This window comes from Ambystoma mexicanum, chromosome 6q (assembly GCF_040938575.1).
Source record: "Ambystoma mexicanum isolate Mex_15411 chromosome 6q, UKY_AmexF1_1, whole genome shotgun sequence".
NCBI lineage: Eukaryota > Metazoa > Chordata > Amphibia > Caudata > Ambystomatidae > Ambystoma > Ambystoma mexicanum.
Genome location: NC_090937.1, coordinates 342,301,791 through 342,314,686, shown reverse-complemented (window position 1 = coordinate 342,314,686; position 12,896 = coordinate 342,301,791). Strand labels below are relative to the sequence as shown.

Genomic DNA, 12,896 nt, shown 5'->3' with positions numbered 1-12,896 from the left:
TGTTTTTACTGCGTGTCCCACTGAAGAGCTTTTCAGAGTAAGTCTAATTGTCCCTTGTCTTTCCGCAGAAAATGCCTACTCGGAGCCTCCGGATGTCCAGCAGCAGTTGAATCATTACCAGTCGGCCGTGCTGGCCAAAAACAATGGCCGCTCCGGGCCGGTAGCTCGTTCTGGGAGCACTGCTGGTCCAGAACAGAAACCAGAAGTTGTCCATAACTGTGAATTTTGTGACTTCTCATCTACTTACATTCAGAGCATAAGGCGGCACTACCGTGATAAACATGGAGGCAAGAAGCTCTTCAAGTGCAAAGACTGTCCTTTTTATACTGCGTATAAGTAAGTTTAAAACCATGCAGGTTTTCATTGAGTCTACTGAATGGGGATGTGTGTGTACATTAGGCAGCACTGTGGGCTGCCAAGCATCGGGTGCAGTAGTTTTTGGGATGTGTGTTTTTTTTTTTTGTTTGCATCACTGCCTGGTGAGTATCTTAGCAACATCTGTTACAATTCAAATTGTCCCTGGTTCTTGGGCAGAGAAATGTAATTTCATTAAAGGCACAGATGCTGTAATTCTGCAACTCGAGTCCTTGCAGCAGTTTCTTCATACTAAGCCATTAGGCAATCATTGTTGAGGTGTATATAATCAATCTCGCACTCTTGCTTTCACCTAAGATGTAACCGCGCAGAAAACCGTAGTAACTACCAAGGTTACTCAGATGGTCTGAACGGGAGGCACGTAAATCTCCACGTCCTTCTTCCGCTATACCTGACCTGGAAGAAGTCCTGATGATGGCAGGTCCTAGAGATGTATCATTGGTCTTGGGGCAGCGTGGCGCCCCTCGTCAGAAGTAACCTCCTTTATAAGAGCAGCCTGACTGAGCTGGGACGGAGGTAGAAAGGCAGGTGCACTTCGGTTGGATAACTTAATCTATGGTGTCATTGCTGCAAATTGTGCCTCTATGGTCCCCAGCTACTGTGTGATCTTTGCCATCCAGTCAGTACTCATGTTAGTATCATTTCTAATCACCGCTTAGCTTTTGACAGGAGCAAGTATATAGACTGTCAGGCTGTTTGCATGCTACTCTTTATCTCGTTCTGGTTGGGTTTTTGATGGATAACAATGCAGTTAAATGCACAAGTTGAACCTCCTTTCTGCACAATCATGCCGGCCTCGAGGAGATGCCAACTCGCCACTACTCTTAATATTTTTTTTTGTATAGTGTTCGAGAAACATATGAATCATAATAAGCATTAATTCACTAGCCTCCTAATAGCATCATTTTGTTTCTGATATTTTAATTGTGGGTATGGAGCGCCGTATTTATGTATTCACCCTCCACTACCCACCTAACCTGAGACTGGGTGATATGCTCTCCCCTGATCCACCCCTGTTTGATTGTAGATCCCTTGGTGCCAAAGTGACAACCCTCCCGCTGCCCCGTTGTTAGCGCCCCACGCTCTTGTATCTCTGCTTCCCTCACTGTGTGCCCCCCCCCCATGAACTGTAAAGCGCTCCGTTGTTTCATGAAGCTAAGTCTGCGCTCGGTAAATAGCCTCAGAAATCATAATAATAATTCACACAAAAGAATGCTGTAGTGGGTACATTAAGTAGCCTAAGTATTTGAAACCCAGTTCGCATTATTGTTTTTGTTTTTTTGTGACTGAAGGCCTCTCACCTGGTATGATAGAGGTGTGGACAGACTGTGAAGTAGGGGCAAGAAAGGCAGGGAGTTAGTACCAGAAAGGAAGGCTAGGTTAGGAATATGCACAATAGGCAGTTAGTATCCAGCTGGGTGTATGGTGGGTACCACTTCACTGCATGCCTCAGCTCCTGCAAGTGAGGGGTGTTCTCGATGGTCAAAAGCAAGTCTGAGCAGCTCGGGTTTCAGACGTTGTGTAACTAGCTGTTCAGTCTTCCGTCCAGGGTTTAAAGTCTGCCAATGCTGGGTCGCTGCATGCGACTGTTTCTACCGCCATGTTTTCAGTGCTTGAAGGAGGTTTGGTTGGCCATGTGTGCTTGTTGACTGGGATTCTGGTTTCAGTGTAGTGAGGTGTGAGTTTTTGCATGTACGTTGGTTCTTTATTGCAGTAGGCCTCGTGCATTCTGTGCAATACGTTGAAGTTGATCCTGGAGCCAATGAAGGACTTGCAATGCTGGTGGTTTCACATGATCAGGCCTCTGCCTGGTTTCAAGTGCAGACTGATGATTAAGCTTCTTGGGGAGCCTGCTTTGTTGCAGTATGTAAACCACACATGCAGAATGTGGCAAACATACAGCAGTTTTGTAGTCTGTGCTCTCTTTGTAAAGGTAAGAAGTCCCACATTGACCTGTCATTTGAAATCTCATCTTGAAAATAATCCTTTACGCAAGCTACGCACTGCCAAAAAGCATTTATTCGCCTAACCTCACTGTTGCATTGCAGAGAAGAGGGCAGCCCATTTCAGACTTTGTTTTCTGCACTGTTCGGCATAGGATACTCTTCTGAGGGCCTAGCTGGGGATTATGCTGGTCTAACTACCACCGCTGCTCCTCCTTTTCCTTGTGTCCAGGCGGCAAACATTTTACAGATTGGCAACCAAGGCGATTTTGCCAAATTGGAAGGCATGCGTGGAAAACGGTCTCACTAACCTCCAAACAAGCCCCTTTACGTAGTTAACTACTCAACAGTGGTGTATTCGTGGCAAATCACTATTTTTGTAAATAGCTTCATTGTTATTCAACCAATATGACCAACGAATAACCTCTGTTGTCCTGGATGGTTCCATCTGTATTTTTCACTTCTCTATGTACAAACTATGCAATACCCCCGGGTCTGGGCGTTACACGAAGGCTTTGCATACATACACTGTGTGAACTGTGTAAGTGACTGTCTATTCTTCTCACCCAACATGTGTATAGATCTGCTTTTACTATGCATGTGGATGCTGGGCATTCGTCAACTCCAGAGGAGGGACCCAAAGATCTGCGCTGCCCTCTCTGCCTCTATCACACCAAATATAAACGCAACATGATTGATCACATAGTCTTGCACAGAGGTAAGGAAACTATTTTCCATTATTCACACTTTCTTTGTTTAGCAGTGCAGCAATGTTGTCTTCAGTTACTTGGAATAGGTTATTTAGAAAAAGGTGCATATTTTAAAATGTGCTCAATTAATAGGTTGTGTACTTGATTGACCTAAATGTATTCCTTGTTGAACATACCACCTTTGTTATGAGCAGAGGACGAAGAGATTCTTTAGAATTATGATTTCTCAAACGCTGGTAGAAAATATAGATTGATATTGATATTTTATTTCTATCGCGCTCATACACCAGTGTTTCAGAGCGTGGCAAGGGAGGGGAACAGGGGAGAACCAAAACAACGATCTTACTAGGCTCAGTGACATTGAGAATGCGCAAGCGCATGGGAGAGGGGGAGGGGAAAGTGCATATACGAAAGCTATGGGAACTCCTCTACCGGGCACTAACGTGGCCAAATAACCTGTTTTCAGGGCAGGCTCCCACTCAGGCGAGTCTACAACCACGTTTTTAGCAGTAGTATCTCAAATAACCTCTTTAAATAAACGACTATTAAGAAAAAAACGATTTAGAAAGACCGCTCCTTGCCTGCCTGCTTTTCTAAATAGAACTGCCACCTACAATCGGCCAAAAAATATCGGCTTTTTTGTTAGGCGATCTACAAAAAGCGAAATTATTATATATAACCGTTTTAGCTCACTGTACCTTTCACAGAGAAGAAATAGCCATTTGGAGATCAGTCCCACACTTGTTTAACTGGCAGAAAATAGCATGGCTCTAAGTTGCACAAAGGTGTGTAGTGAGGCTCTTTGAGAAGTGGGGCGACGCACATATTTTCTTATATTCTTTTTTAAGGGCAATATCCCAAAGAACCATGGACCTGGGGAAGCACTGAAGAGTGATGGCTGGAAGACTTTGAATGAAACCACTGGCATTGCTCAGAACAAACCTTTTCTTACACGGTCATACCTTTACAGACCAGATAAAACTGCTATGTAGCATCCTTTATGTATGACACCACAAGCAACTCCCGGCATGTTTCGTACGCCTAACATCCTCTGTTAGGTTTAGTTTAGGTTAGGTTTCTAAGCCCAGCAGTCTCGAGTCCTGTTACTGGGTATTACCGCCCACTTACAGTGACAAACACAATGCTGGAGAGTGATGACTGGAAGGTTTGGACTAAATGGACTTTGACCCCTCTCTTCAGAGAGCTGCCTTTGATAATGAGGACTCAGTGCTCCTCGGTTTACACACTGGTGCTCTACACTGTCCAAGCTCCCATAACCTCCCTCAGGCAGTCCTGCTTTTGAGAAGGCAGGTGGGTTTGGTTTGTGCAACATAAATGGTGGCTTGCAGCGGGAAAGAAATCTGTGTTCAACAACACTTTGATTTGTGAATTCATTGTCTCCTCCCAAGGACCTTACATTCCTGGGGAGGATGTTGGGTAAGATTTTCATAGCAACGATGAATCTTCCTGACCTCAGTCAACCCCAGAACCTTTTGCTTTACTGGTGGATTATTGTTCCCTATACTTCAGTGAGTGGGAACCTTTTTCCACACTCAATCTTTTACTCTTTTTAAAGGTGTAATTTTTAAGACTCCCCAAAGTGCCTTTTTAATGTTATAGGAGGTCATTACGACCTAGGCGGTAAGGGGTTAACAGCGCCGGTAAAGGTGCCGGAGCCGTTAACCCCTTAACGCCTCATTATGAGGTCTGCTCGCGGTACCCACTAAGGCTGCCTGGTAAAACCAGGCGTCCTTAGCGGGTACCACGAGCAGACCAGGTTGCTAACAACGGGCCCGTTAATAACGGGCCCGTTGTTAGCACCCTCCCCATTCCCATTGAGCCCTATGGGGGCTCGGATGGGAATAGGGATGGGTTCCTTGAATGAGGAATTACCGGGCGGTCCAAGGTCGGAATGGCCCGGTAATTCCTCATTCAAGGAACCCAGACCCGGTACCCGTTAAGGGGGTAGCCATGCCCCTAATAGCGGCATGGTTACCTCCTAACTCGTAATGACCCCCATACTCTGACAACTTTTGGCACATATTGCCTACTGTTGCTGGTTTGCCCTTGGGGCTCCACTTTTAAGTGTAAAGTTTGTTACAGGGGCAACCTTACCTTTAATGGCTGGTGGCAGTGAACTTTTTTTCTAATTCAGTGCACCTTTACCGCGGGCTGGTTCCACAGCCCCCCATTAAAGGCACCCAGGTGTGCTCATTTTACCAAAATGGCCCCCGTCTTCTTTTTATGCCATTTCAGTGTTCCTTGACATTTCTTGTTCTTTCCCCTGACCTCCAGGGCTGGAAAATCCTTTGTGTCAATTTGGTCTTCGACAGGAATCCTGTAGATTCCCCACCCAGGCTCCAGAGTGTCTGTGAAGGCAGGAAGCAAGGGAAGAGTCCAAAGCTCTTCAGCCCTTTGTCTTCCAGCCTGACTGCGAGAATCGCGTTCATGCTAAGAGGCTCTGTCCTGAAAGGACTAACAAACACCCAAGTTTTACTGTTGCATGGCTATTTGATTGGATTGATTCCTGCGTAAATGTCAGATCCTGGAAGCTGAAGAGCGAGTTGGCCACTGGAACCGAAACCAAAGAGGATGATAAAGAAAACACAGCAGGGATGATTTCCAGGATGGTTTCCCTTCCTTCCAATCGACCTGGGGACCCCGACACCGAGCCTGGTGAGTCCCACTAGACTCAAGAAGACCTGCATTTTGAGCCATTCCACGTCGTGCTGCGACCTTGCAGGCCTGCAATGCCCAAATACCCTGGGACATCGAGCCATTGTGCGATGCACAGTCTTGTGAATTCCAAATCTTTCTGAAACTTTGTGGGCATCCTGCTGGACCTCCAGAGAAATGAATCAAGTTCGAAAAGTCCCCTCGCCAGAGTGCTGGATCTTGCAAATGACGGGAATCCGACCAGCGATATTCAGTCGTCTTCTGGCTCCCGAAAAGGGCACCAAAACCACAGAGCTGCATCCCGCTGTGAGGAAATTCTTGTCTGGAGCCCTCTGCTTCGATCCTTGCTGAAAAAGCCTATCCAGGGTCCTGTCTTCTGTCTTCATGATAAGGAATGCAGCACTTGGGTTTTTGGCTGCAGATCCTGAAGTCCTCCTGCCTCAAACGCTTCTTCTGTGCTGAGGTACAGTGTTGGCTTGGGTATTAGATACCGTAAGTCTCTTGTGATTCCTGTGTAGCTTTGTTTTTTTCTCTGTGATTGGGAGTCCTCTCGTCCAGTTCACCCTATACCTTGCTGGAATCCTCCTACAGTGTCTTCTCTGAAGTCCCTGTACCCTCAACTAACTTTGAAACTCTGACTTTGCCTGCAACTGAGCCCTATCTCACCCTGCCTACAGCTGGCTCCTAGACCGCTAGGGTCCCTCTTCTGCCTCTGAGAGAACTAATGTCATAGAATTGGAAAGACCTGTATAATTTAAGGGGTCTGTCTTGAAAAGTAAAACAAGTGTTGCATAGTTTACTTGCTTGTGAAAGAGTTTGTTGGTAACTGTAGCTCCGAGAGTGAACATTCACAAAAGTTCTTACTTAACTTTAAAGTGTTATTCCACTTGTAAAAGTATATGTAAAGTTATTACTTACCTTAGATATGTTTAGCCATTCTGAAAAGTATATATGGGGTTTACCTACCTGGAATCGCTGTGTGCCATTCTGAATACTTAGATACTGTCTCACCATTGTAAAAGAAAGTAGATAGTAGGTTAATTTACTCACCTGTGAATTGTGTTCCCTCTTCCCAAAAGTAAAGCTGTTGGTTCCACTGTACTATTCCTGTTAGGATATAAATGTATGAATGTCCCCAATTGGTTCTTGCTTGTCCTGACTTGCTGTTAGCCTGTCCAGAAATAAGTCTGCCTTAGGTTATACTGAGCCCTAAGTTGCTGATAGGTCCTTTTTAAAAGTATATAGGTTTTACCTGCCTAGAATGGCTGTGTGCCATTCTTGAAAAGTGTTCTTAGGTGTAGCTAACCTTGATCTTATAGAGTAATACGTTCTTACTGATCTTAGACTGTGTTTCGCTGAGTCAACAGTATGTGTAATTGTATATTAGACCCCATGGTTCAATTCCCCTAGAATAACTGAATCAGAGTTATAGGTTTTTACTGTTCCATGAATGAGTGTTCCACTATTCAGAGAAGTATATTGTCCAGTTGATGAACTCATTGATTTCTTGATGAGCGTCACGGTACAACTGCTAGCGTTTACTACCCTTTTATTACTGAAGGTGATCTAAAAACTATTGGTTTTTACTCTCCAAGAATAGGTGTGACCTATACTGAATGTGTATAAGAAGGTTTGATTTACCTAGACTACTGTTAGTTTTCTAAACAAGGTTTGAGGTCTATGATTTGGTCTGTGTACTTTAAATAGTGTTGTGTTTTTCTATAATGTGTTTATATGACCTGTGATAGTACGTATTTCACCCAAGATTTATCTAGGCCTACTTGTATTTAAATAAACCATATATTTTGTACACTACATAGTGTTTCAGTGTTTGTTTGGACCATATGTGTATTGCAATTTCATGGTACTGATTCTACAGCCCTCTCTATCTCCTAAGATTAGCCTGACTGCTCTGTCTACGCTACCATATACTCGGTGAAGTGGTGTACTCCCTCAGTTGAATGGTTTTACTAAGCCCTTAGTTGGACGTCAGAAAAACTGTCCTAACAGAGGAGACCCAAGCTGTAGTAGCTTATAGTTATCAAATTTACACAACAAAAGTAGGAATAAAGGGTGCAATAAAATTATATACATAATATCCCGTACCATTTGATAAGTATGGCTGTAATACCATTGTACTTTTTCTTTTATGCAAGTTGGAGAAGGCTTCCTTGTTGTACGGGGTATTCGGTGGCGCGTTTCAGTTTGCGGAGGGTGATGAGTTCTTCAGTGAACCTTTTGTGGTGAAAGCTTTTTTTGCAAGATGTAGTTTTGAGGGGGGCATGCTGGTCCAAAGCATTAGGAAGAGCTGAATTATAGGCATTGAGAATGACTTCGGGGTCAGTGCTGTTAGGCCCTGGCTCTAGAGAAGCGAGAATGGTAGGTTCCAGTATTTCCTTAGTTTAGGAGTATGGCTAGCAGTGATGGGTGGTTGTTCATCAGTTGTTTTGGAGGTTGTGGGTGTGATAGAGAATTGAATCACGGAGTGGTCTGTCCAGGTACAGGGTTAATGGAGGTGACTTGGGCGGGAGTGTTGATAGATAGTATCCAGTCAAGAGTTCTGCCTTTGGAATGGGTCAGGGGGAGACCGCTTGGGTGATGTTCATCTCACCGAGGGCTGTAGTGAGGGCAGTGGACTTCTGGTCTGTGGGGTCATTGAACCCTAGATTGTAGTCACTCAGGAGCACCAATTTGGTGTTGCGTTTCAGTAATGGGGTGATGAGCGAAGGTATGTCAACATCTGGGCAACTGCTGTTATTTGGTTGTCGGTAGAGGAGGAGGTTGATGGTGGTTTGAGGGTGAGGTTTTATTTTTGCTATAAGGAATTTATAGCCTGGCAGGGAGGGAGAGGAGAGGCTCTGATGGGCAGGGCAGTTTTGGCTATAATGGCAACCCCTCCACCTGAAGAGCCATTGTTGTCAGTTCTGAGGATGGCGTAGCCAAGGGGTAGGGTGATGGATAATGACGAGCCTACTGCTTCGTGCAGCCAAGTTTCCGTGATGGCGAGCAGGCCGAGGTTGTGGTCTTGTAAGAGGTCATGGACATCGAGCGCATGTGCGCATATCGAACGTGTGTTGGTCAGGGCGCAAGCAAAGTCGTTGGGCTCAGTAGGGGAGGATGGGGTGTGTGTTGGGTAGTGATGGGGGGTGAGTCTTTTGGACATGGATTGTGGGGGCGCTGTGGGCACCACAGTTCAGGATCCGAGGCGATGTAGTCTGTCGATGCCTATGTGGGTGTTCCTCGGGGAGGGGTGGATAGGTGGTGGCAAGTTTCAGGGGGTTAAGAGGTTCAGCCAGTCTGTGTAGGCGTGTGGAGCCCAAGCAGGGTACTGTATACCTTGCAGTGTGTGGGAGTGGGGTAACGGGAAGTAAGGGCAAGCTGATGATGGGGGCTAGTTTAGGTGAGTGAGTCTCAGTGGGGGGTTTGAGGTGGGCTAGCATGGGTTTAAATCCATCGGTTGGACTTGGTTGGTGCTTCGGAGTGCCAATCCATTTTGGAGTGGGCAGGAGGGGTGAGGGCTGAGGGAGGGGGTGTGATGTGTTTCTGACACGGAGTAGCAGAGTCTGGTGTGTTGTAGGGTTGCTGCAAGCCATCTCAGAGGGAGGTGTGTACGTTAGGATGGTGCTGGTGTGAGGGATGTAGGGGACAGTACTGGTCTTCTTGATCCAGAAGTGTGTGAAGGGGCGGGACAATTGTGTGCCGAGCAACATAATGCAAACATAATTTATTTAGGTCTGCATAGGGCAAGGGGGTAATAAGCAGCTTACTGCAGACCTTGGATACTGTGGTTGTCGTACATGAAACATTTACATTGCAATGGCTATCAGCATCTACTCGGAGCAGCTTAGGCAGCCTAGTACAGGCATTAGGAGCAACAAGTGAGGTATATGTAACATTTTCCTTGCAGCAGGGGTCGGTATCTGCACTGGACAGCTTAGGTGTCTTAGCATAGGCATTGTAACATGTATCAACATGTAACACACAGGTGATTTAAGCAGTGTGGGCTATGCCAGCACGGGGTGGAGGGTATCTAGTAGCCTGTGAAGGGTATTGGTGGTCTTATGAATTGTGCACAGAGCAGCTGCAATGCAGCGTGGTTCATCGAGCGATTTTGCATCTAAGCGTAGTGCTGGTGTAGTCATTGGAGGGCCATTTTATGCCACAAGATGAGCACGCGTTGAGGGATTTCAGGGAAGGCTGGTGGCTCGCTTCCGCAGGGGATTCAGTGCAGATACGGTCATCTGGGTTGCGGTTGCTTTGCGGGTCAGGTAGGTTTTGGCCAGGGGGTTTCAATAGGGGAAGAGTTTGAGCTGGAGCAAGTTGCAGGGGGCGTAGCGTTCCATAACTAAGGAGGTAGGAATCTGGTGGCGGGTGGTAGGGGTTGTGCAAAGTGGCACTTTTGGCCATGGGGAGAGGGGAATATGAAATGGAAGGTGGCGCAAGAGCTAAGGGGAGATGCCCACGGCCGGAACGCGCCTCAGGAAAAACGGGAGACCCTGAATAAAAGCGGGCAGCATCACACATGGACCTGGGGCATCTCTTACCTTGGGCCGGGTGCATGAATCCGGTTGGCTAGAGTAAGGTAGGTGGGTGGCAGGCTGTTTGTTGGGAACCTATAGATCAGGTACAGCGCAGCAGGATCAGCAGCCAGAGGAAGACTGGGAAAGACTAGATCCTTAGGCCAGATTTAAGATGCATTATTGCAGTGCCAGTCATCTGTCAGCATTATTTATCTCTATATGGTGTATAGTGTAAGGTATCATTGTAAGGTATGGCCAGGCATTTCTGTATGTTGGTTGGGCCCTCAGTATATTTGATATAAGCCAAGTTAACCTTTCAAACTCCATTGTTTTTCCTGCTAAATAAAATACTCTCAGGGTGGAGAGTATTGTATGAATGCTTTAAGTGATCTCCATTTTCATGTTGATATGCATGTTAAGACTGTGGCCACTGGATGTCGGAAGCATCATTTAAGCAATATTTTCCTCTGTCCTCTTTCACATGACCTGGAACTTCACAGAAGAGAGAGTGGTGCCCATAGAGGTATGCCGTTCCAAACTGTCGAAGCACTTGCAGGGAGTGGTTTTTCGCTGCGATAAATGCACCTTCACATGCTCCAGCGATGAGACCTTACAGCAGCACATTGAGAAGCACAACGAGCTCAAGCCTTACAAGTGCCAACTCTGCTATTACGAAACCAAACAGACCGAGGAGTTGGACAATCACCTGCGGGATGAACATAAGGTGAGCTTTCCTTTCCTTCAGCGCCTCTCTCACCTCATATAGATGTCTACTCTTGGCACTTAGTTGGGAGCCTTTCTGGGTAAGTACTGATTTGTGCAGAATATTAGTTGACCATGTACACAATTGGTCACAGGGTATAAGCATGGAGTACAGTGAATGATGTACATGCAGCGTTACATCCAAATGGTGTTCTTCAAACATATGACTGTCTCAAAGAAATTGTTAATGAGCTGTCCAATTCTTGGCCAGATGAAATGGTTCATATGAGTAGGAATTCACTTGCTGGCCCATGAAATTTTTGTTCAGGAGTGGCAGTTAAACTGATTGCAAGCCAAGTGGTAAATAGTGGAAATCTTCAATTTAAAACTGATTATCACTCAGCCATGGATTTTCGCATGTGGAATTTATATATTGGATTGAATAGAAGCTGTACGTTGTGCTCCAGTTAATGAATACTAGTCATAAAAATCTTGATCTTTTATCTTGCAAGTCATTTTCTCCACATAATTATTTATGTTGCTTAAAGCTTCCGTGCACACTATGGTAGCTAGGACAACACATATAAGCGCAACATCCGATTAGTCAAGTAACTCACCTGTCTTGAATGGACATCAAAGGAGAAACAACCACAACGTTTCAACTGATCCTTCTGAGGGATCCCAAAAGATTGTGTGGTGGGCTCCTCATTTGGTCCTTGAAGACTGTTAACGCTTATAACACCCAGACCTATCCGCAATCTTCGTTGCTGGTTGGGACAGGATTCCTATGAAAGATGACGCCATTGGGATTAATGTCCCTTTAAAACAGCAGAAGCATAAAAGGGCATTCTGATGTTTGTTAATCTGCTTAGAATCACATGCTGTGCATATGGTCCAACATCCAGTGGTAACCGCAGAGTATTGCATCTTGTCTTTCGAGAATTGAAAGGGGACGTCGACATGGGCATGCCTGTAACAATATCCCTACGTGATGTGTAGTGTACCCAAGATACCTCACGCGTCGAGGTCCCTCAGATTGTTTTTTTCCGTCCAGCATACTGGTCGCCTTATGCGGAGCTCGTCTAAGACATTGCTTATTGCCCCCTCGACCTTTGGTTGAATAGTTATATAAAATAATTCAGATCACCCTATCCGTCCATTATTTTGACGGCTGTTGCAGATCTCCGCCAAAGACATTCAGAACTTCGACGGACGGAGATCCAGTCGGCGCTGCCGACCACGTGGCTGGACCTTCCCCCGGCCTACACAGTAGGGAGAGTGTGGTCGGGGGGTGGACATTTCTGTACAATTTGAGAATGCCTATCTCTTTCCTTCCTCTTTCCCTTGAGGTCTTTGTCACTCTACCCATCCTCAGCTATGGAGAGGACTCCATTTAGGTTTTGCCCCATTTGTAATGGCACATTTCCCTGGAAAGATGAGCACAAACGGTGTAACCGTTGCTTGCCCCTCGATCACAACGAAGTAGGATGCGCGGCTTGTAAGCTCCACCGCCCTAAGACATTAAAGGAGTGCAAAGTCAAGCGGTGGGCGGCCTACGGGATGTCCAAGGCCGAGTTCTCTCCCGCTGCTGCAGCCACCAAATGTGATGACGGCGAGAGTGACGATCAGACCACTGAACCGGAGCCTTTCAACAGAACGCTCTTGTTCCGCATCGTCTGTCCCCAGCCCCGCTAGGCACGCCTATGGCGAAGTCACACCCTGGCGACAAAGACGAACAATTACACAGCACTAAACACACAACCCCACGGCAATCTTCGGCCAACTTCAGCGCCAACGGGTACACCGGAAGCTCCGGTGGCAGCCGCCGACCGTCAGGATCGGCTGCTCTCCCCGCAGCCGCATATGCGCCTAGCGACTGGGCCATCAAAAACAAAGGGCGCTACCCCTAATATAACAGGTTCCGTCGAGACGCATCACAAGAAGGCGTCCGGCAACAACAGGGTTTTGGC

At 46.3% G+C, this 12,896-nt stretch overlaps 1 protein-coding gene across 4 annotated transcripts in view; it reads left to right on the top strand.

Annotated features, from left to right (window-relative positions):
• The window catches only part of ZNF462 (zinc finger protein 462), a 389,210-nt gene that overhangs the window by 337,168 nt on the left and 39,146 nt on the right, over positions 1-12,896 (top strand). For all 4 annotated transcript variants that reach the window (XM_069630823.1, XM_069630824.1, XM_069630821.1 and 1 more), the window contains 3 exons: positions 69-336; positions 2,900-3,036; positions 10,725-10,948. In XM_069630823.1, the coding sequence (XP_069486924.1) occupies positions 69-336; positions 2,900-3,036; positions 10,725-10,948 (629 nt within the window). The remainder of the gene's footprint in view (positions 1-68; positions 337-2,899; positions 3,037-10,724; positions 10,949-12,896) is intronic.